The 23,439-nt window shown below is 38.8% G+C and overlaps 1 protein-coding gene across 1 annotated transcript; it reads right to left on the reverse strand.

The window, feature by feature from the left end:
* Positions 1-1,059: 1,059 nt before the first annotated feature.
* c1qtnf6b (C1q and TNF related 6b) lies at positions 1,060-13,116 on the reverse strand. The gene is made up of 3 exons (XM_061054097.1): positions 12,982-13,116; positions 8,146-8,337; positions 1,060-2,052 (listed from the first exon to the last, which is right to left on the reverse strand). Exons 2-3 carry the CDS (start codon positions 8,324-8,326, stop codon positions 1,505-1,507), a joined length of 729 nt encoding a protein of 242 aa, XP_060910080.1. The 5' UTR covers positions 8,327-8,337; positions 12,982-13,116; the 3' UTR covers positions 1,060-1,504.
* Positions 13,117-23,439: the final 10,323 nt, after the last annotated feature.

The raw sequence follows: 23,439 nt of genomic DNA on the forward strand, positions 1-23,439 counted from the left end.
ATGGTGTCATTTGTAATGAATTAGAAAGCAAAGGAGAATTTCCCTGAGAAATATGATGATCTGTTTGTAAAATAGGTGATATTTAACATTTAGTCAATAATCGTGTGTCCAACCGCCGTGGTCCATCACCGGTGGCTGCCAGCTGCGCCAGGTCACTCTGCTCAGCTTCAAATATTCAGTTGCTGAATATGTGTGAGACCCAACACATGACCAAAACAATGATTGAGTTAAGAGTTACGTTCTTGTAGTGTGTGGAGAGCAACCATATGACCAAAACAGCATACCGCACACTAACAGACTCCATTTACCAACAAGAAAAGAAAAAAGTCAAACTAATGATGTAATCCTGGAGACTGCATACACATGCATGTTAAAGCCAAGCTGGTGGAAAGAAAAAGTTGTTCTTCAGTCAGCCCGCTTTCCAGTTGGCTATCATTTTGATTAGAGTGATTGCTCGGCTGTCTACTAGGTTCCCCCCCACACAACAGGAGAATGCATCATAAATATAAATTTAGGATATGAATCGGTGCTGCCCCAACATTCTTCTGAGCAGATAAGAGCCCTCTAAACAAAAATAAAAGCAGAAATAGAGACCAAATGAGTCAGGCATTAGCATGCCCTCAATGGGCAAAAGGATGTATTTGATGGGGAGAGTCACGTTTCAGAGTAGTTTACAAATGGAGCCAGGATCTGATTTGCAAATAGACACTGGAATTAGGCACTCTGTTGATTTGATAGCTGGAGGAGAAAATATTTGATTTTAAGATTTCATTTTTTTAACCAGTTTAGCAGCTTTGTCATCTTACAATCAGATGACATGCTAGGTGCAAAGAGTCTTTGCATTTGCAAAATATATTTACGTGTAACATCATTGTGTAAGGCACAACATTGTTCAGAAGTAAATATCTTAAAGACAACTTGAGCAGTCACCATCAGAGGTGGGACATTAACTTCTTCTTCCTGTTTAATTGCATTTGGCATCCATCATGTTGTTGCATTACCGCCACAGCGGACTTGTTGTGTTCTTCTGAGAGGCACAAAGAAAACATTTGTTAAAGGTTCAATAAACAGGCTGTGAAAAATGCATTTTAATGAAACAGAAAGTTTTCTCTAAAAAGCACCATGGCACAAATACACAACTGATTGCACAGATTTAAGATTCCTGATACAACTTGCATTCATACACAAAGTCCCTGAAAAAAAGTGATCCAAGAAGAAAAAATAGCACAGCGAAGAAGAAGGAAATATGCCTTTCCTTTGTTATTCAGAAAGTAATTCTACATTCCCTATTCATGTTGTGCTACGTTTCTTGTTAACTGTGCCTTTGTATTCTAAAAGCCTCATTAAAAAAGCACAGTTTGTTCCTCTCAAGTCTAAAAGGAATATTTGATAAGCACCAAACTTGCAATGTCCTCTTTTTGGCTCTCATTTCTTTGCATTAAGCAGTATCCATGGCAAAAAGTCCAGATAATACCAGAGATTCTGTTACTCTCTTGCTTCCGTTTTACTGAACGCCAGGCGCCACCAGGTATCCGTTAAAGGTGATGTAAACATCCACATCGTCACTATAAACAGCATTCTCCCGCTCCCTCTTGTAGAGTCGAACCCAGACCTCATCATTCAGAGCCAGATTGAGCATGACACTCTGGCTCTGCATGATGGACCTCTCGCTGGGCTGAGCGTACAGAATGACCTGCTCCTTGGTGTTGTGCATGAGGTGGAGGTAGGTCTCCTTAAAGTTCCAGGTGTGGATGTTCACATTGAAGAAGTAGATCCCGGGCACGTAGCAGTAGAACTTTCCCTTGAACATGTTGAAGTGCTCATGGATGTTGACGAACACAGTGTCGAACACCAGCGCCTGGTAGTAGTCCACGCTGTGCAGGGACTTGCGACGGCCCACCGAGAAGGAAGAGTGAGGGATCTTGCAGGCATCTCCAGGAATGCCCGCCTGGCCTTTGCTGCCTGTAGGGCCCACGGGGCCTCGAATGCCTGGATGACCTTCTATACCTGGCTTGCCAGGTGTACCCTTGTCGCCTTTGTCTCCTTTGTCACCTGAGTGAAAAAAAAACACATAATCCAGAAGATACTCAGTATGAACACTAAAATAGAGTACTGGAGTACTGTACACTTCATGCTTCTTCCTACTTATACTACGTTTCACTTCAGATGAACAGAAATCTACAGCTTGAATAAAAAAGTTCCAAAGACTTCTAGTCCCAGAGCTTCTCATCAGGTAAGGTTAAAATGTTATGTGAGTTTTTTGCCCAAGAAATAATGCCAATGTAGATTAAGCAAATTAGTTGGAATGTGAAAAAGCCACTGCTGACCTTGGCCAATTAAAAATGTCAAGCACTGCAAGGATCATCATAATGTAAGGGTGTAGGGATAACAACCCATGTTTCTCAAAAGTACCTTTTCCCCTGGGTAAGTTGTCTCTTTTGTTTAACTAATCAGTAATGTAACTAAGTATGGATACTGAAGTACAGTTCTCAAGAACCAGAAGAAAACTAAAAAGGTTCCCTAAGCCCATTTCTGTCTATTTCCACCGACGTCCCAAGAACCGTGTAGATGAAAGAAATAGGAAATATGTAAAACGCAATAACTGTACTCTATCAGTACTGTTAGTGCTGCAGGGCTCTCCCCAAAGTCCCCGTATCTTTGAAAGTACCACCCTATGTGTGTATGCATGTTTTGGTGAATAAAAGTATAAAAAAAAAAAAAACATCCTAGGAGTTAAGACCTTTTGTAGGAACCCATTTTGGTCCCTGCAGTGGAAACACACTGGTCTCTTCAAAAAGTGTATTTTCCCGATGCAGGGAAACTTCATGCTGTAGCTATAGCTAATTTGCAAAGTTTTTACAGTTATAGGGTTCACATTTCATGACAGGACTTTTCATCAAACAAATAACCTACAACATCAACAATACAACGCACCATTAAAGACTTAATGAGTAATCTCTAAATCCCTTTGGCATGTGGCACATTGCAAGAGTATCAGATGTCAAAGAGTCTTTCCCCCACTCAACTTTTGCTGAACAACTGCTTTTACTTAAAAATGATATACAGTTAATACCAAATAATTTGACTTAATTGTTAAATATTTTTAATGAAGACCTTTTACCCCAGCTTAAAACAACAATGTATCCAAAATGTAAAAGTTTTGTCACAGATGCGATAGAAAATAACACTTCTATCCTCTCTCTGTCTGTTCAGTTGGAAATTAGTCACTATTGTACCCATTAATAGTCAAGCTGGTTCAGGTAAGATTATTTTCACCTACAAGAAAAGTTTATAAAAACATGGAGTCTGCTCCTGATTTATAGAGGTGAACCATTTACCAAAGTTCAGCTTGCACTGAAAAACAAGTACAAGATGTGATTACAGCCTTTGCTGAAACACAGACCTTTCAGCTTGACATGCACACAATGCCATTAGGCTTTTTTTTCTTCTTCTTTCATAACAGTTACAAATCCAGACAAGGACATGAATTCGAGACAGGCTTTTCACGTCAGCCATTCCAAAACCTTCTACCTTCTAATAAATCTCTAGCAATTTAGTTAAACCGGTGCTTATGCTTTGATGCTTTGCTCCTTTAGACTGCAAGACAAGATGTTCTATCAGGAATGTGTAGGGTGTGTGTGCGTGGGTCTGAAAATGTGAGCTGTCTTCAAATACCAGGAATATTTAATGCAGAGTTATAACTTACTTGTATTTCATCTTTGAACTTTTTATAAACAAGTAGGAACTCGTCAAATATGTATATCTTTTCTACATTATATTGCTAAAATTACTATTTGGATACGTTACTCCTCAGTGTCTCCATTCTTGTTTGTATCCTGCTTTCTCACATTGTGTTTGCTCCCAAACAACCCAACTCTGTCTGGATTTTAAAACTACTTGATAGTAAACTTTGAAAATCGTTAATGTCCTATTGCTGCTCATCGTATACCTGCCATCGTAAAATGGTTATTTGGAAAGCTGTCTGTTTTTTTGCATGATATCTCTTGCATGTCCAAAAGCAGTTCTGAGTTAAACACCTCTGGGTTGGTTTAACCACACAGGAAGAAGCTGCCGCGCTGCCCTCGCGCAGCATGACCAACACTTCCAGCAGACCTGAGGTAAATACCAGTGATTCTCTAGTCTACACAGATGCTCAGTCTGTTCATGATCCACCCAGCTGTGACCAGTGTCCACACAAAGAGCTCTGTGGGGAGTTATAGCAGTTTCCACAAGCTGCAGCTTAGCAACACCTCTACACTAGATGACCTTATATGTTCTTTTCTTTATCTTAACATCAAGACAAACCTCATGTCCAGGTGATATCCTGAGCCTTCTTTCTTTTTAAATATAGCAAAATATCTCCTTTTTAAAGACATAAAACACTGACAGATATTTCACTGTGATGTGTGTGCATAGAGAGGGAACATTGTGAGTTACTCTTCCGGGTTTCCCTCAGCCTTCCCTGTCTTCTTTTAACTGAGCTGGTGATTTTCCGCACTTTCACACTGCATCTTCTCTGCTTACTGAAAATAAGGGGAACTCTACATTAGTTAAACAGCAAAAGACACTAAACAAGACTCAGTGAATACAGTACTACAAACTAAACAATATGCGAGACCAGACCATTACATGTTGCAATATCAGACACCAGAGGCCAATATAATGTATTTAATGTAAGAGAAAATGAAGCCAACACGGAAGTACAAAAACCTGCAGTTCATCAAATGTCCACTTGAGGCTGGTTACAAAAGCACCGGAAGTAACATACACACCCATTCAATAAAGCACATTTTTACAGCAGAAATTAACAGTTTACGGTCTGGTTAAAAAAAACGAAAAAAAAAAAGTAAGATCAGAATCATCTGTTTCCACGGCTGAGATGTTTTCCACCTTCTTTTTAGCTGTTGGCCAACTGCTCTCTAAAGAGGAGATTGGCTGGCGTACTGATTGTGGGTCACGCTCTGTAAATCCAATCACTTCAGCTTAGCAGGAACACATCCAACCACACACACAATCAAAGCTGGGTTTATTGTTTTCATGTCAGCTGTCAGTGAATCAGAGAAACACAGTGAAGAAAAGTGTGTGTATGGGTGTTGTCTGCTGCATAAGCAAGTCAAGTGCCATGGTAAATGTACGTGATGAGACCTCATTAAGTGCCTCTGTGTTCTGTTGTGTTGCCTCATTTGGACAGAAAAGATATTAAATGCAGCTACTCAGCTTGAGTTGTCGACAGGACCTAAAAACTGTTATTAAATCCTTTCCATCAAAGATAAAACATCTTGAACAAAGGTTTTTTGCTTGCAGATAAAATGGGATCCCATAGTGATTTCCCACCAGTGATAAATGGGACCAAAGCGCGAGGCACCTTTTGGACTACCACCTTTGGTTTTGAATCATCATGCTGAATACAAATGTAAATATAGTTTAAGCATTAAGTCCCTGCTTCAACTTATACATCTGCATGTCAATCAGTGTTTTTTTCAATACTGTCCAGTTAGTATACTGTCCTAATGGAAAGAACTGCAGGTTTTACAGGGGGTGTTTAATGATTTAGTGTGTTACCTTGTGTTTTTAAATGGTATACTGTATTGCACATACAAGTCAAGTTCAGATTTCTTCCTTTGTGTGCAAAAGTATACCAAGTATTTTCTATCCTGTTTTAACTATTAGTTACAGGAAATACTTTTTAAGGAACCAAAGGTTTTTTTTGTCTAGGTAATAAGTGTCCAAACAAAAAAAAATAGTCCTTGGCTGAAGATTTTTTTTTATAGATGGGTGAAATAAAATGCTGCAAGTTTTCAGCTTGGCCATTGGCCATGTGCCAGTGTGAAAAGTCCTGTTCATTTGGAAAGTACTACACCCTGACAAGGAGTTTTTTAGGGGTAAAAAAAATGCCAGCAGGGCTCTAAGCTACTGAGGTGAACACGGAGCACACATTTAACTGGTTCAAGCATCTAAAAATGTTGTTTGAATTTGTTCTGTTCAAAAGTAAAGGGTTCTGCTGCAGAATAAAAAAGTGTTTAGTGCCTGTGTTTCCATGCATTGTTTCTGGACGGGTGTGAGAGAGACCAGAAAAAGATTTTTCTTTTTGTGTTTCAGCAGTTGGAATGGGTTGGGGGTTGATCATGGGTCAGAAGAAACTTGGCATGTCCAGTTCTCATACAACCAGCAGATAAAACTGAAGAGTGATGACATATCATTTGGATTGATCTGGGTGAGTTAGCTGCCAAGGCTCTGATATTAGACACACATGTTCTGACAAATCCCTCTCCAGCTAGGATTATGTGATACTGGGAAATCCTTGTATTTAGTCACTTTTTCTCTTGTCATGTTTTCCTAACTCTCTTGCATTGCCCCCAGGCTTTCACAAACATTTGGACATTCCATTAATGCCACAAAAATGCGCAAACACTATTACACTGCTACAACATGGTCACAGAATGACTATGACGAGGCCTGTGGTGAGTCGGTAATGTGTAACAAGGGCTTCAGGGGTCCACTAGTTTTCTAAAGCTGAGGGCTTGAGTATGCCTTGTTATGAATCACAATTCTGTCTAATTATTGCCTTTCTATTGAAGCAGGTTTTAGGTAAGGGGAAAGACCCATAAGGCAACTACATCCCCACATGTCGTAAATGACTCTATCGGGAGATGTGACCCACAAGCAATTCATCAGTTTGACCCTGATCTTTTGTCTTTTCATGTAGGTTATATTGTGAACGAGGACTTGAGTCAGCAGTACAGTTCTTATATTTCCCTGATAATCCAGAGAATTGTAGAGGAATATCAGGCTCATAATCACACTAACTTTTATATGACTTCATCACTATAGTCATCAATGACCCACTACTTTGAGCTCAGGTGTCCCTTTCTCTGCTGTGAGTGTGCACCACAGTTCTTTATCACCACTGAATGTATTAAGGGTTAATGAAGGTGAATGAGGCTCCATGTTAATTTGCATGTGGATTGGGAAAATCCTGATAAATTTGCATTAATAGTATAAGTCCATTATGATCTCTAGATACATCTCGTGTGATCATGACTACAGTTGAAGCCTAAGGAAGAAGTGAAAAAATACATGTATTACTACTTTTCCCTACACACTCAGTATGAGGTCAACATTAATAATAATAATATTTATTTTTATTTATAACACAGTTTACATTCAAACAAAAATCTCAAAGTGCTACAATTTCAATAAAACCATAAAAACAATAGTAAATTGAGCTTTGGGCATCCAATTGAGTCCCCATGCAGCCCTAGAAAGTAGATTTGACTATGGGGTCTAATTATTATGAAGAGAGCACCTTTAAATAGCTTTTTAAACCAGGTCCAACTATCAAAAGATTGCTTTTAAATTTGGTCTCTTTTTCTGATTACTCATGAACCATAAATTGTTTCTATAGGTTCTCAACAGATCTATTACAGATCGAGTGTGAAATTTTGAACCCATGAAGACACCCAGAATCAAGTCAAGCTAAAGCCCGGCGTACACTGTACGATTGAAGAAAAGTTGTGGTGGACATATGAAACATGTCAGAAATTTGTCCAACCTCTCAGAAGCACCTGATTTGGCCGTGGGGCGTGGCTGGCTGTCGTGCTGCACCACTGATAATGTCCAATATCAGCCCGACTTCAAACTGAGTCATACAACTCAATATTGGGTCTAAATCGGCCTGAAATCACCGGTGCACACTGGGCTTCAATAGTAAGGCAAGTCTGTTTTGAATTTCTCCACTCTAATACATGAAAAATAATGTTATTAACTGTTTTTTTTTTTTATCAATTGGCTTATTAGTATGTTGATAAGCATTTCCTTTGACATTCATTGTCAAAAGCTATTAAGTCTGTTTGACTTGGCAGTTCTTTAAAAAAATGCTGGACCTGGGTTGATTTCTATTTTTGTGCTTTGAGGTTTAATGTCCAACTTTACAGTCTAATTTCAGTATAAATTCCAACAAATTTTCAAGGCATAGTAACACTACTAACTCTGCCTCATTACAACAAAGTGGCTGATTAATCTTCTGATTAAACAGAAGAAAGTTATATTAAGCCAGAAAAACAAAAGATGGTGGCGCTGCCAAACATCCAAGCACCAACCAGTTTCAAGTTAAGTAGTTAAAAGAAGCTTTTCATGTTGTGGTACCTTTGAGGATGGTCATATTGATGACAGTGCGGACCTCAGGCATCTGATATTGAGTAGAAGCTGCTGGTGGCTCATGGTGGTCGCAGCATCGTCTGCAGAGTCTGGATGGAGGTCTGGAAGGGGAGGGTACAGCGCTGACCAGGGTGAGGAGCAAAAGCAGCCTTAAACACACGGCCAACATGGCTGCACAACCTGAGGGTCAAATTAAGCAGAGAGTATAAGGAAAGAGAGTGGAAAAACATTTTTTTAGAGAAGTGATTATTTTTCAGAATATTGTATTCATATTAAAGTTAGAAATGTATGGTTTAGGGATCTGTGCAATTAGGCGACTAAACAATTTAACACTCATCACCCTCACTAGCCAGTATCAGAAATACTAGTCATTTAAACTAATAATTTATATTTCTTATGAATTAAGACCCTGCAATGCTGTTCAAAGGTTGTTTGGAAGCTGTAACACAGCCGCCTGGCCTTAGCAAGGGCAGTAGCTCCAGTTAATGGCCACTGCCATAATGCTAATGGCATCTTGTAGAGTGTTTGGAAGAAATATGATCTAGAAAATGGGGATAAAATTGTATGAAGGCTTGTTAGGTTCCACCACCGGCATACCAGCTTGACCAGAGCAATGTGTAACCAGCACACTAATGTAGACGTCAACCTGCAAGGAGGACCAGAGGCTGGTGGTGCGAACAAGCAAGTCACACTCAGCAAACCTATATGACATTGTTTTTCTGCAGATGCTGTGATAATTACCTTCAGACTAGTCGACTAGTCTGTATTAACATTTTCGTTAAATCAACAGCGAAATTAGTCACAAGAAACATCCCTAGGAAAGTTAGGATACTTGGGGATCCTTGTAATTCAGGATAGGCTACATACTGTTTTATATTGAGGCTTCTGCTTGCCCCACTGTCCAGAGGAACTTTTATGGAGTCAAACAAGTTCAGCTGAACACTGAAAAACCATCAAACCAAACCTGACATTTTTGGGTTTTAACTGGTGGTGTACTTTTCAAATTCCTGTGGATAACTGGCCCAATGTTAAGACATTTCTGTGAAAAGTTGGAGAGCTTTCTTCTCAAGAGTTGAATTACATACAATAATCAGTCACATGGCTTTTTTGGCAGCACTTCAGAATCAACAAGCACAATAGTCTTTCTGGATTCACAAATGTTCAACAGTTAAACAACAAGAAGTCCTTTCTTAAATGACGTACAAAGAAGAGACCCTTTTTGTAAATGGCGCAGCTACATATGGGCCAGTGTTCACAACTTGTTAGCTGGATATCAAAATATTTATCTTAAATGAATGTACTGTAAATCCTCCATATTTTCTCATTGGCAGGAAAAATAGGAAACCACTAATGAGACAAGACAGGGCAAATGATAGCTGATGTAGAAACATATGTGACAAAGAATTTTCCTTTTCACTTCCAAGGACAAAGAATAAGCAGTATGAAGGTAAGAGCTGCAGATGACTGATTGTCTTCTGACCTTGAAGTTCTCATATTGGATTCAGAGCACTTGGATTTAGAAATATAAGCCCAGGAGAGAAGCTATAGATTTGGAAAAATAAGATGAAGGGAGTTATGTGGCCTTGCATACGCACACACATGCACACATGGACTCAATTTGATGAGAAAACATCAGCTGTGATTAGATTCACTGCACATGATGAAAGCAATTTTTGCACACATTTCCAAGGACAACACGTGCCACTAAACCTGTTACCCTTCTTCTTATAACCACATGCAGAAATTCCCATCAAATAGTTCTCTTTGACCCACAAATCTGCAACATAACAAAAAAGAAGCAAGAAAGAAAGACATTCAAACTTTACAAAAGACACCGGACTAATTTCAGTCAGATTCACACTTAAACTTGAAATGATCCAAATAAGACCAACAACCTGAGGTTCAAAGGCATTTAGAGCAGTTCTGTGTGTTACATCATGTAACAAAGAACATATGGCCCTCGTTTGATGCCGTTACCCAGAATCACTTATGGTAAACTGAGTGCATATGTTTCTAGGATTATCCCTGAGGGTTGGAACCTCCTAAACCTGGAACATTGAACTCAAGACCCTGATGTGAAATAAACCCAACTGGTTCAAAAAGTACTTAGGCTTTGCTATCTAAGATTTTTAAATTAAAATGTTTGGTAAAAAATAATTGTGAGATGGGGGCTCTGTTTTAGTCTTCAAATGTTTAAGTCATTTCCTCCTGGCTTCACTGTGCACTAGTGTTCCATCTGGTGTTTGGGAAGTGGTATACAAGACAAGACAACAAGTTTAGCAGAGCGTATATTTGCTAAAACAGTGCCTGAATGTGGTGGGAAAGTTGATAAAAATGGAATTCAGGGATCAAAACAATGAGCTTAAGTAAACCCTCGTTTTGTTGTCTCCCATTTCTCAGTTTCCCCTTTTTCAGTCTCATCTCCCCCGCCTTTTCTGCCTTCCTGCAATCCATCTCAACACTGAGCCTCTGAAATCCACACGTGTATCACAAATCCTCTGGAAAGAAGGATTGAGAGGGACAAACAAAAAACAAAAAGGATGGATAAGAGAGAAAACTAGTAAAACATAAACAAGGGAGAGACAGATGAGAGGGATAACAGAGGGATTCCCAAGAGCTTTTACAGTTACGAAGGACTGTTAACTGGATTCAAAATAATGGATAAAGCCTGACTGTGAGAAAATAAAACTTGGAGCTCTGCCACATAATATTATCTGACTACTGACAGTAAAGTATAAACACACTAGGTGTTGTCTGAATCTGGTTGTCACAGGCAGACAAATGTAGCAGAACATGTCCATAGTCAGTCGCATACATTCACAATTCATTTTAGTTTTGACCTTTTCTTATACCTTCTTCACATACTCATGATAAGTTGTATGCCAGCAACATATATATATATATATATAAAAAAGTGTGCAACCCATACAGTGTGTGCCCATGATGACAATAACTAATCAGACCTATTTCGTTTGTTTTTGTACCAGGCTGTAAACATGGTTATTTCTGCTGTTAATTTTTTTTTTTTTTTTGGGCTGTGGTGTGTATGTGACTTCCTTTGTTCCTTGAGCCAACCTCAAGTGGCTGCAGGATTTTGCACTTTCGCATTGGCTTCATCTCTCAAGTGCAGAGGTTGCCACTTGGACAAAACACAGCATGCTGCAGACTTACACTTTGTAGTTTTACGGAGAGCTGCAAGTAAGACATTTAAAATGAAGCAGGCTAACATGTCAGAAAAACCTAAGCCCTGCAAAGATATTACAAGTAGCCTACAACTTTGTTCACAGGGGTGCAATATTTACCCCAAATGAAAGTTCCTCACAGTAGTAATAAACATGATTTCAGCTTGGTAAAAACTACAGTTGTGGTCTCTGTAGCTGGTTTTAACATTCATACCAAGCGTATAGGCATGTTTTTTTATTTTAATCTCAACTGTTTGTTTATGCTTACTTTGGGTTGTGTTGGCTTTGAGTAACAGGTTGCGACAACTGTCTGACTGCTATGGGTCACTTTAGGTCACTGAACTTCACCTCTTGGGTATCCACCCTCTTGTTTGAATATATTCACATCTGTATGAAAAAAAAGTCAAATTGCTAAATGCCAAACTCAAAGCACCAATTTTTGTCTTTGAAATGGTAAAAAACTGTAAAAAAAAACAAAAACCTACTTCCATGTGATTACTTTAATTGTCTCTGCTGTTGTGAAACAACTCCTCATCAAATATTTGAACTTTTTCCCTATGGACTGATCATGTAAAATTCAAAAACACTGATATCTTAGCCTATTTGCAATCTGTCTTCTCTCATGTTATGAAAATGATGTAAAACATTCAGTTTTCACCTCACAGACAATACATCACTCTTTACAGACCATGCATCACTCTTCACAGACCATGGATCACCCTTCACAGACCATGCATCACTCTTAACACATTAGGTCAGATGTGAACTTGTTCTGCAGGGGAGAAAGTTACACGCTTAAAACTTGTTGTTAGATGCCATCTAACAGCAAATATTAAAAATATATTGGACCATGCACCACTAAACTATATCCAACCCTGAGTAAGGACATATTCCATAAACCTTCTGATCTTTCACCTTCAGTTAACCTCGTAGCCTATTAACCTGACACCATAGCGAAACAGGAGCTGCACGTGCCATAACCAGCTCCAACAATCTACATTAACCTCATGTTACCCCATCAACTGTCGACCTTCCACACCCACCAATCATGACGACCCCCGGAGCTGTGTGCACAATCTGCATCATGATCATGATGCCAACGCTAATGAAGCGAACACACACTGCTTTAAACCAACCACAACACACACGCAAAGCACCCGTAACGAATTCATTGCAGGAGCCACGTCTACAAAGCCAGAGCATCAGTTTGGCATGCAACTGCAGTACGGATAAACCACACATTCACATACAACTCAAAACGCAACACACACACATACACACACACACACACACACACACACACACGTCGCGTGCACGCGCACACACGCACGAACCTCGTGCACATCAAGAACCGTCAGCGAGCCGGCGTGCCAGGAGACGCGCACGATGATGTAAAAGGGATAACTTTTCTAGAAAGATAAAACAGCTGCTGAGTTGGCGACTTTGTGAATAACTTCTTCAATGCTGCCTGCACGCCCCTGCAAGCACGCAAACGCGCTGCTGGATTTCTTATAGTTCTACTAGACCTACCGTCTTTTTCTTTTTTAAAGCTCCAGAGGATTGTTATGCAGAGTCGACTGCTAGACGGATTGTCATAGAGGCGATGTCACATCGTGTCTGAGTGTCTGGTCGCTTTTCTTACCTGCTGCTGGAGTTTCACTTCAGCCAAGGAGAAGAAAGTAACAGACTGCTGGTGTAAGACGGAGAGGAGGAACTAACCTACCCTACTGAACAGATACATCTCTCCCTCCCTCTTTCCCTCTCTCTCCCTACACACACACACACACACACACACACACACACACACACACACACACACACACACACACACACACACACACACACACTTTTCTATCAAATAACTTTATTTGCCCGTAAGGAACTTAATTTATGTAAAAGCATCTACAGGTTTACAGTTAGCCGACAGCAAAGAATAAAACACACACATATCACATCACATCCATTAGCGTATCAACAGTGGTGAGTAAAGCATGTAAGACATAATACATAATGCATAACAAATAATAACAATAATGATGCTAAAAATGTGAATATGATGTTGAATAATCATTCATAAGTCAACTTGTAAAACGTAAAAGTTATTATAAATAGACCAAGAAACATCAGTAGTCTGTCTCACCTGATTACACAGCCCCCCTGCCTTTCCTTCTTTCTGCTCCTGTGATCATCTCCTGTACTTCCCCGTCCTCCCCCTTCATCTCTCCCTTAACTCCACATCCATCACTCTTACTAGAGAGCCAGCCAGCCAGCCTTGTGGAAGACACTTTAAAGGTTTGCAAAGTATAAGCCTATCAAGTTGTCACTAGAAGAAGCTAAATCATCTGTTGGAAGAACTCAAGTTTGGTAACTAGAGATACTTAGGAAAATATTTTCAAATCAACAATGTAGAAGTGATGTGAAATTATTACTTATTATGAAAAATTCCTCTTTATGTCTTATAACATTTTTGAAAGGTAGAATTGAGGCTTTCCATTATCTTACAAGTGGCTGAAGGCTAGCTTAGTCATTTGCAAATGGAAATCTGTAAATTCATAGCTTTAGACAAAGCTTGCAAGGAATTGGTTGGACATGGGATGTTGTCTCATGGTAGCTAACCGATTGTTATGTTGTTTAACTTCGTAGGACCCAATGTCCTTCCAGGTTTTCACTGTTCGCTGTCTATTCAGTAGCTGATCAATATTGTCGTCTCAGTATTCCCATGCTGAGCACAATGTCAGAGAGTAATGGTCAATTTAGTTTATTGTAAAGGTTTTCTCTGGTTAACAGGTCATACATGAACAAAACACAAAAACTAAAATATGAATAGGAATGTGAAAACAATGAAAGCTTTCCGAAAACAAGAGTCTGGGTTAAAGTGTTGCAAAAAGACTTTCTCCGTGAGCCATACATGTATGATAAATTGACTTCTACAAATATTTAAGTTTGATTTTAAAATTCCAGATTCAAGACATTTGAAACAAATTTGAAAAAATAAAAATCAGCATCTTCTAAAACAGTAAAGGAAACACAAAAAATGGCCTGGTATTGTAGTTCCAGTTGTTATCAATACTCCAATGGCTAACAAGTTATTCAAATACTTGAAATGTGCAAATGCAGAAACGGCAAGCTGCTGCAAAAAATGTGTTAAACTTAAATTATACATATTAGTTCACCACTCCCCAACTTATGCAGCAGCATGAGGGATCTGTCACCACCAAAACTGAAATGCAAGTCAACTCTCTCTCTCTTCCCTTCTCTCTCTCTCTCTCTCTCTCTCTCTCTCGCATCCACATTGTACAATTCTCTGGCCATGGCTCAGTTTCTGGACAGTAACAACTTTTTTTTTTTTTAGTACCAGAAATAACTACATTTTATCACCCCTCATAAACTTCTTCTGCAGTTCTTAAATCATGCTGAACCGTTTAATATGGCTGCCATTAACACAAACTTGACATCTTTCTCTACTTTGTGTTAAAGAAGTTGTTAGCGTGTCAAGATAATTTTGCAATGATGATAAGAAAAGCACAACTATAATTTGTGCTGGCCAAGTAATATGGATAACATGAAATTGATAAAGATTAGTCTTTGTTCCTTTCACAATGATTTTCTCTGTATTAAAGGTTGTGTTCCACTCGTATTAAAAGGTGTTTTCTGGTCAATAATACGTTTTATTGATTAGTTCAGCTCTTAAATACCTTTTTTTTTAAAGGTACCATGAACAAAGCAGTTATTTTACTTGCAGTACACAGGAGTTGCTCACGGAAAGAGTTTTGTTGTGTTCCTTTTCTTTTTTTAAATGGTTAACAAACCAACACATTATTGTGTAACACACTATTATAAAACAACAACCATTTAATGCAGCCATAGAACAGCAGCTCTTTGTTCTGTGATGCAAAGTCAATGTTTTTGTGAATGGAGTCTGGTGGCTTTAAGAGAGAGATATATGACTTTAATGAAAGGTACAGTATGTAATGTGATCTTTTTGTAATGTTGTAAGACACTAACAATAACAATCTCTCGCCTGTCTATGGTAAATACAAGCATTTTTAGTGAATGTACTTTGATTCTCGGCAATTGCTCACAATAGTTAAGTTGCAGTCATTGTGGTTCATTTTAATCTTGATTAGCATCAAGCTGATTCTATAAGCAATTCCTTAACTCTTTCTAACATCCCGTCGGGCCCTCCTTGAAAATTTGAGCAACAATACAGACTTTTCCAGATGTCCATGCAGTTAATCTAGCACACATTGTGGGATCAAACATCTGGATGTCCCAGGTGTCCAGAGGCCCAGTCTGCATGGCCTATTGTGTAGTGGAAGCTTCAAAACTGAGGTCTTTTTAAACCGAACCATTCACTGCTCAGAAAATGTTCAAACAAAATGGACTTCTGCATTGTTGTCTCAAGTTCATAACATCAAGCTAGCAGCAACATTGCGCCCAGCTATTCCCTATAGGACTTCAAAAGGGAAGCACCTTAAAATAAAAAGCTTCTTAAGATTAAACTTGCAGTCGGTAGGTAAACTGAGGTTACAGAATTTCACCCTGGGATTAATGAAGTATATCTAATTCTGATTCTGATCTTTAAACATCCAAATACCATTTCATCGTACTGTAGTATAAAATCAACTGAGGAGGAATTCCATTTAGTAAGCAAACCTGTGAGGAGTCTCTTTCTCGCTCACTCCTTAATAGAGGTCTAATGCCCACTTGTTCTTAGCGCTCCAATTGGTTAAAACCCATATTAAGGCATGGCTGTGTGGGTAAAAACTGCAAATTATATGGCAAACACATACCACACGTTACCAGCTGCGTTTGACAAACAACCTGCCTCTGTGAAATCCTGCAGCATGCTTTAGTACAGGGCCAGCAACCTGAAAACACTGACTCCAAGTCCAGGCACACAGCAGACTATTATGTCTGGCTGCTGGGAGGACAACACTTAGCGGTTTCTGTCCTTTTTTAATAGACTTAGTTGCAAAAGAGCAACAGGTCTTTTTCTCCCTTAATCATTTCTTAGCATAAATCTTTTAGCATGCTTAGCATGATCTGTCTTTACCCCACTTTCAAAGCCTGTCCTCTGTCTGCTATCCATCACCAAGACTTAACCTCCTTTCACTCAGAGGATTTGGCTGAGGTCTGCTTATTCTGTTTCCTGTTGGCCAGCCCAGAATGGAGAGCAGTCAGCCAACCAGATGCCACAGAGGTGGAAGGACCAAAAGACATTTACGAGGGGGAGTGAAACCTCCGCTCATGTATAGGAGCATACTTGTACAGTGAAGACCAAGGGTCCAAACAAAGCTTACAGTATAAGCTGAGAAGAAACATCCAAGCTTATATTTGTTTTTTCCGATCAATGGTTATGAGGACCAACATTTTTTCAGTAATTTAACAAGGGCACAGTATCATTGGACTTTATGTTCGATATGCAATAGTACTTCCAGCCTAAACCTTATATGGTGCTAATTAATCAAATTAACAGGGCAGCCATTTTTCTGACATCCCTCGGCTAGTCCAAATACTGATATAATGTCAAACTGCTGTTGTATGACATTAAAATATGATATGTGATATGGAAAATGTTAAGAGACATCATACGTTAAATAAAACATATTTGATAACCTGTAAGCTAGTGTTAGACAACAGTTAACTTTAGCATTCAACCAGGTAACATGTAACTAGCTTGGAAGTAAGATAACGTATGCAAAGTACATTTCTAGCTATATTATGTTTTAGAAATGTATGCGCTATCCTCTTGTATTAATTTACTTTCAAGTTTCTGAACAATAAATAAGCAGTGAATTTTGACTGACCAGGATAGATATAACAGCAGCTAAGCCTTCCACCCTTTTTCACAACATCAAATGGAAATGGCTGCCTGGTGAATATGGTCAAGTGCATGTGCAGAGAAGAGCTGATTTAGTCAATGGGCTCTTGAATTAACCAGCAATCTTACAGTCTTCAAAGCAGGTATTTCTTTCAAAATGCTCTTTGTTACACGTGTGTCTGCAATCAGTGTTCTTCAGTGCTTTTGGCTCCATATGTTCCAAGCTCCCTCAGATAACAACACGAATCACCAGGTCTTGATTAAAATACAAGGTTTATTTAGTCCTCCAGACCAACCCGTGAGAACTGGGATTGAGAAAGGATAGAGGAAATCAAAGAGTTTACATTTAGACATCGTAGATAAAACACTTTCATACAAGCTAATTAGCGTAACAAATCCTGCGTGTCATCGCTAATTTACATACATAAACACAAGCAATAAAACTCACACATACCTCGTAGGCTGCTTATTATCTAAGAGGGGCTAATCCCGGACCGCTCTTCTTTTTTACTCTCCTTAAAGGGATACTTCACCCGTTTAAACATGAACATTACATTTCTACATGTAGTAGAAATGTGAAATACATTTTGAAGTTGGTGTTTTCTTGGCCATGAAAAGGCAGAAAATTTCTTTTTGGCTCATGTTGATGAAAGACACCAAATCCCAGAATGCACAGCACTGCAGGCCACTCCCACTAAGGTCCTCTAGTTCAGAATCAGAAATACTTTATTAATCCCAGCGGGAAATTCAATCGATACAGTTTCTCCTAAATATACAGTATAGCAGTAGAAATATAGTAATAAAAACATTTACAGACATATTTACTTCAACACATGAGACCGTTTCCTCAACTGATTCCGAAATTTCTTCCAGAATTGATCTTGGAAATTCCTGGCAGAGAACAGACTCTATGTCTGTGTCCATAGACAAACAGTGAGAGCACCGACACTACCAGTCCGCCCCAGCTCGAGCCGGCCCCGGCTCCTCGTCCCCGGCTCCTCGTCCCCACCGCCGCCGACAGGCAGGCCTTATGTCTCGGCTGCTGAGCTGGCAGCGGCCGAGACAGGCAGCAATTTAGCAAAATAGCCGCGAGACGGTTGCTGCCAACAGGCCGGTCTTGTGTCGTGGCCAGCACCCGGCTGCCAGGCTCCCAGCGATATTCAAAAAATTATGGTGGACTTCCTTTTGGGTTCTGACTATTGTTGCAAGAGGATTTGTTGTAGGTCCTGACATGGTTAACATACATAAAAAATTGTCATGCATGTAGCTGAATAAAACCTCGATGGGGAGGCCTTTTGGAAAGGTTAAAAGGGGCGACCCGAGACATCAAAGTTTGATGGTACAGTAGAATCACGTAGAGCCCAAGTTGATATCTTCAACATGTCGAGAACACACTGACACTGTGCCCTCGGACAAGTTCGTTCAAATATGCATTTGATTTTATGTCTTTGTGTCATTTCTTAGCCATGAGCTAAAAAAATACAAAAAATAAATAACTTTAAGACTAACATGCACAGCATTCCTTCTTATTTGTTTGACATTTCTCTCTCAACTACTCCACCTATACTCACCGTTTTTTTATTGACGATCCCTGCATGCATTTCTAAGAGGACTTTTCCTCTGAATACTTTTTCTCAATCTTTTTTCCCTAATAATTAGAATGTGGTATTTTGTCAAGCAACATGAGGATCCTGTACAAGCAAACTGAATGAAAGACATATACTATGAAGCAAGTACAACATAACCAGGGTATCTTTTGGTTGACTGGCTTCACAAACCCTAACAAATCACAACAATTGTTCACATGAAGCTGGTTATCATCCTTAAAAGTCAACCCAGGGATTTTATGGAAGTCCCCTCAAACTAGAGCATTTGATCATCTTGGATGTGGAGTAGAGGGTTTCAGTGCTTAGTGTGGTCTCTAGTATAAGACGATGACTTTACAGAATAAACAATATCTGAAACAATCACATTTTATATTAAAAAAAAACTTGTTTGGTGCCCCCCCCTCCCGGATCAGATTTATCGCTTCTATATAATCTGAACCTAGCCCTCTGCTGGGATCAGGATGATCCTGATTTTAGTCGGATCCAAATAATCCTTATCCTTTGAGCAACACAAACTGGAGGTATTATCTTGATAACACCGGGACTGGTTTTACCTGATCTCATCCAATTATAAAATCCTTTGTCTTTTGATAAACCTGATTTCCAGATTTGATCCTATACGATAGCTCTTATCCTGTTGATCTGTTGATTACTTTTGAACAACTGGACCCTGAGTTTATAGTAAGATTAGAATTAAAGGAGTTAAAGCCAACCAATCACTGTTCTTCTCGAAATATGGCATCTCTGTACTGTAGCTTTTAAGTGTATGTATGTAGGAGTGCTTTTTTAATGGGGGGTCTATAATCTACAAGAGCATACAAATCCATCTCCAAGCCATGGGGCTTTAACAGCTCTTGTATACTGTACCATTTTTTGGCTTTGCAGAAAGATCGATACTAGAACTATTTATAAACATCTACTGAGTTGCATGAACTTGTTGAAGGAGAGGAAGGAAAGAGGGCACAACTTTGCCTCTTAAGGATACAAATTGTACATGTACTGTAGAAAAACTGTTCTTCAAAACCCTTCTCTTGTCTTATCCCTCTGTCTGTCTTTAATCATTCTTTTGCCTGCCCTTTTCTCTCTGTTTTTCCTGCTGGACCTCTGCACACACAAGAAACCCTCCTCCCACAGCCTCTTCCTTTCCCAGTCTAACCACCACTCCCGAGATACACCACAGTGAAAACACACATAGCCTTCAGCTGTTTAACCCATCATTGTGTGGTACAAGATGGAGAGGAGCCCAAGGGAGCAATGGAGACATGAAGAAAGAGGAGAAAACATAAAAAACAGGAAACAGCCTTTTTTTTGATAACAAATCTACTTGGCTGGTTATTTCATCATGGCAGCACAGTACAACACCACAGCTGTGAGTTGGAAGTAGTTTTGATATAAAAACAAACCTAAAAGTTTCACAAATTCAAAACTGTTAGTCTTACTTCAACTGTCCGTTTTACTTATAGTTTTATGTACTTTGGATTGAGATTTTTTTTAACGATCGGGATAAAATGCATTTTTACATTTAAACTCAAAATCTGAAGTTAACAAGTGAAATAGGAAATGCAGGTTGAATCCTGTGTGTTGGTATTTTTTCTTTCCATTGTGTCTGATAGTGCTCATAAGGTTGTTTGCGTTCCACTAATTGAATCACTTTTGTGCTGGGTCAATGACGAACAGTTTTTTTTTCCATTAGACTATTAGTCACAGATCTATTATTGTCTTTGACGTAGTTGTTTGGATACGTAAAATAAACAAAAGCCAAGTTCTGTCCTACTTATGGATTTTCCACAGCTGTTTCGGAGAGGGTTTTTAACCTTCATCATGTGGAGAGGTTAAGTGTGCATGCCACTCTTTTTTTCAGCTAACGATGAATAGGAGCGTGTTACCGTTAAAATTTGTTACACACATTTGTCCACACTTACTTCTAATGGCTCACTTCACTATTTACAGTATCTGTACCATTAACAGCTGTCAAATATTCTCTTAGCCCAAATCTCAGGATAACTGACACTACTTTGTGCTGGGGCTGTAACCAAATATCATTATATTAGTGATTATTATGCTTTGTATTTGGGCTGTCAATGTTACCAAGTTAACACTTGTAATTCATCTAGACCTTAACACTTTGATTATTTTTATTGCATTGAAACCATGACTTTCTTGCTTCATATGCAAACTAAAACAGAGTCTCATTCACCAACCAGACTTTTTAAAAAATGACTCAGAATAAAAGGAAAAAGTGAGCGACTGGTCATAATGGACTGAAGTGATATAAAACTTAACTTGATCATGACGCCTGATGTTCCACAATTCTGTCATTATTAGTTAAATATAAGAACTACACCTATGTATCTAGTTTCTTTTTACCATGAAAATTCAGACAAAACATCATCATTAACACAAATATACCCAGTATGAAACATCATTCTCCTCATTGCCCTGCTTAAAGTTGTGGATGATATCTTCCGATCTAATCATTTACAGCATGTGAAGATGAAGTTTATGCATTTATATCGGGCGATATGACTTTAAAGCTGTCTCTAGAGAAGATAGTGAACATCTATGCAAATGTGTGGCAACATCTGGTTTAAATTGTGCAGAGTTTGAATGTATTTGTCTGAGTGATCTTGTGTTTGCATCCATAGTGTTGCGTAAAAGGTACCTCCGTGATGAACTAAATGGTTATTTTGGTGGCAGGGGTGGACCCAGGGGTTGTCTGGGCCCCACATGAAATCTGATAAAGACACCCCAGATTTCCAAATAAACTATTTGGACAGGCTGCTTGTAGCTTCATTTCAATATTGCACATGTTGAGTATTTTAAACTAAGAAGTATGGTTATTTTAAATTTGAGATTGTGATTAATCACAGGCCCGGACTGTGTTTTATTTTATTTTATTTTTTTTAATTTAAGCTGAAAAATCACTTACAGAAGAGCCACATTTTGTCCAATGTAATGACACACATGATCATGCTATTATAAATCCTGTTTGTTTCTGATGAAGTCGGTGAAGCTGTAGAGTTAAATTGTAAGAAGTTCACGCAGCTGGACTTACAGACTGATATACCTTAAGTGACTTTTTATTTTCAATCACTTCAGGCCTTTTGCTTATATAGGGAAACATTTGACCATACACACATTGGTGTCAATAGCAAATTGTAAGCTAACTAAAGCTGTTAATTTACAGATAAAATAATGGTTCTGTAAATATTTAATCTGAGAGCAGAATTTATTTTGTTCTTTGACCCTATGAAGATGTTGTTCACTTCAGATGGTCATTTTCTGAACGTGTCTGAGGTATCTATAACAAAACTCAACGTAGACACACATACTGATCCAGTCAAGCCAGATACACTAAACATGCACAAGGACATTATCTTAATCATTTTGAGGAACGTACATTGTTTATGTTGATAAAAAAAAAACAGATATTATTTTTCCTGGAAAATGAAACCTACATTGTCAGTGATTGAGGTCAGAGAGTTTGGAAATGCTGACAACTTCAACACCACTTTGGGCGTTTGCATACTTGGCCTACAAAGTTGAATCCGGAGCCAGGACATTTGGAGGACAGTGGGAGTTGAAAGATCCATGACTTAACAGTTTACTGCTCTTATTTGCAGGAAACTTGATTTTAGAAATTACTTTCTCAATGTGAATCAAACTCTATGGCTCTGTTTAGTGGTTGTATGAGTTGTGCAATCGTTTAACATAAATAATGTTTTTTAATTTAACAAGAGTTTAAAGGACAAATAAGTAACTCTGACACCTAGTGTTTAAAATGTGTACTGAAATGTATGTGACATGATCCTGTTGCTTTAACAAAATAATCAAGGAACTCTCTTGCCTTTTTCCACTGATAAAACACTGACCATGACAAAAAGTCTTTAATTTTATTTTGGGTAGAATAATAATGTCACCTGTGCCTCCACTCCTGTCAAGTTTGAACCGTTCCACCTCCTAGATTATGTTAAGGTTTCTTTATTAGTATAGAAAAGTAAATTTGTTGTGCAGAGAGGTGATTTAGCGTTCCAATAGGTACATACAACACACAACAGTCCTAGATTCATTTAGGGGAGTAACAAAATAAAACCCAGGGAAAAGAAGGAGAAACTAAATATAAGCAAAGCTTAAAATAATTTATTAACAAACCGAATACAAATGTTAAAGACAAAACAAGCTTCTTCTACAAAACACAAAACAATAGAGAAGCCAATTCAATCGTAAATAAAAGTCAACTAACAGGCAAGATACAACTAAAAATGAGGCCTCAATCAAAACACACTCCTTCCACAGAAGGATCACACTAAAGTCGTTCATCGTCAAAGACACAAGCACACACTCAGCCGAATTACCCACTTGCAACTGGCTGCCTCCTCTCCTGTTCTTTATATCTCAGATGCTGATTGGTAAATTGCCACAGGCGTGCATGGCTAGGCATTCTGAGGCTGAGAAGCAACACCTGGGGAGCACACAGGAGAGAGAGGGAGCGAAAACACAAACACATACACACACAACACTACGGCACATAATAATTATGTTACTCTAGCAGAGACTGTTTATCACTTAAAACCAACTACCTGCAGCCATGACACTCTGCCAGGCAACTTTTTTACATTCTTAGCACCAAATGTATTACAGATAGTGAACAGCTCTCTTCAGTCAGATG

The sequence above is a fragment of the Labrus mixtus genome, chromosome 2 (assembly GCF_963584025.1).
Source record: "Labrus mixtus chromosome 2, fLabMix1.1, whole genome shotgun sequence".
NCBI lineage: Eukaryota > Metazoa > Chordata > Actinopteri > Labriformes > Labridae > Labrus > Labrus mixtus.

What these genes read in the sequence shown, in the direction of transcription:
- c1qtnf6b (XM_061054097.1), bottom strand. Translation starts at nt 8,326, where the DNA reads ATGTTGGCCGTGTGTTTAAGGCTGCTTTTGCTCCTCACCCTGGTCAGC. An exon ending in CAATATGACCATCCTCAAAG is followed by an intron (nt 2,053 to 8,145) that starts GTACCACAACAT and finishes TTTTTCACTCAG; the next exon opens with GTGACAAAGGAGACAAAGGC.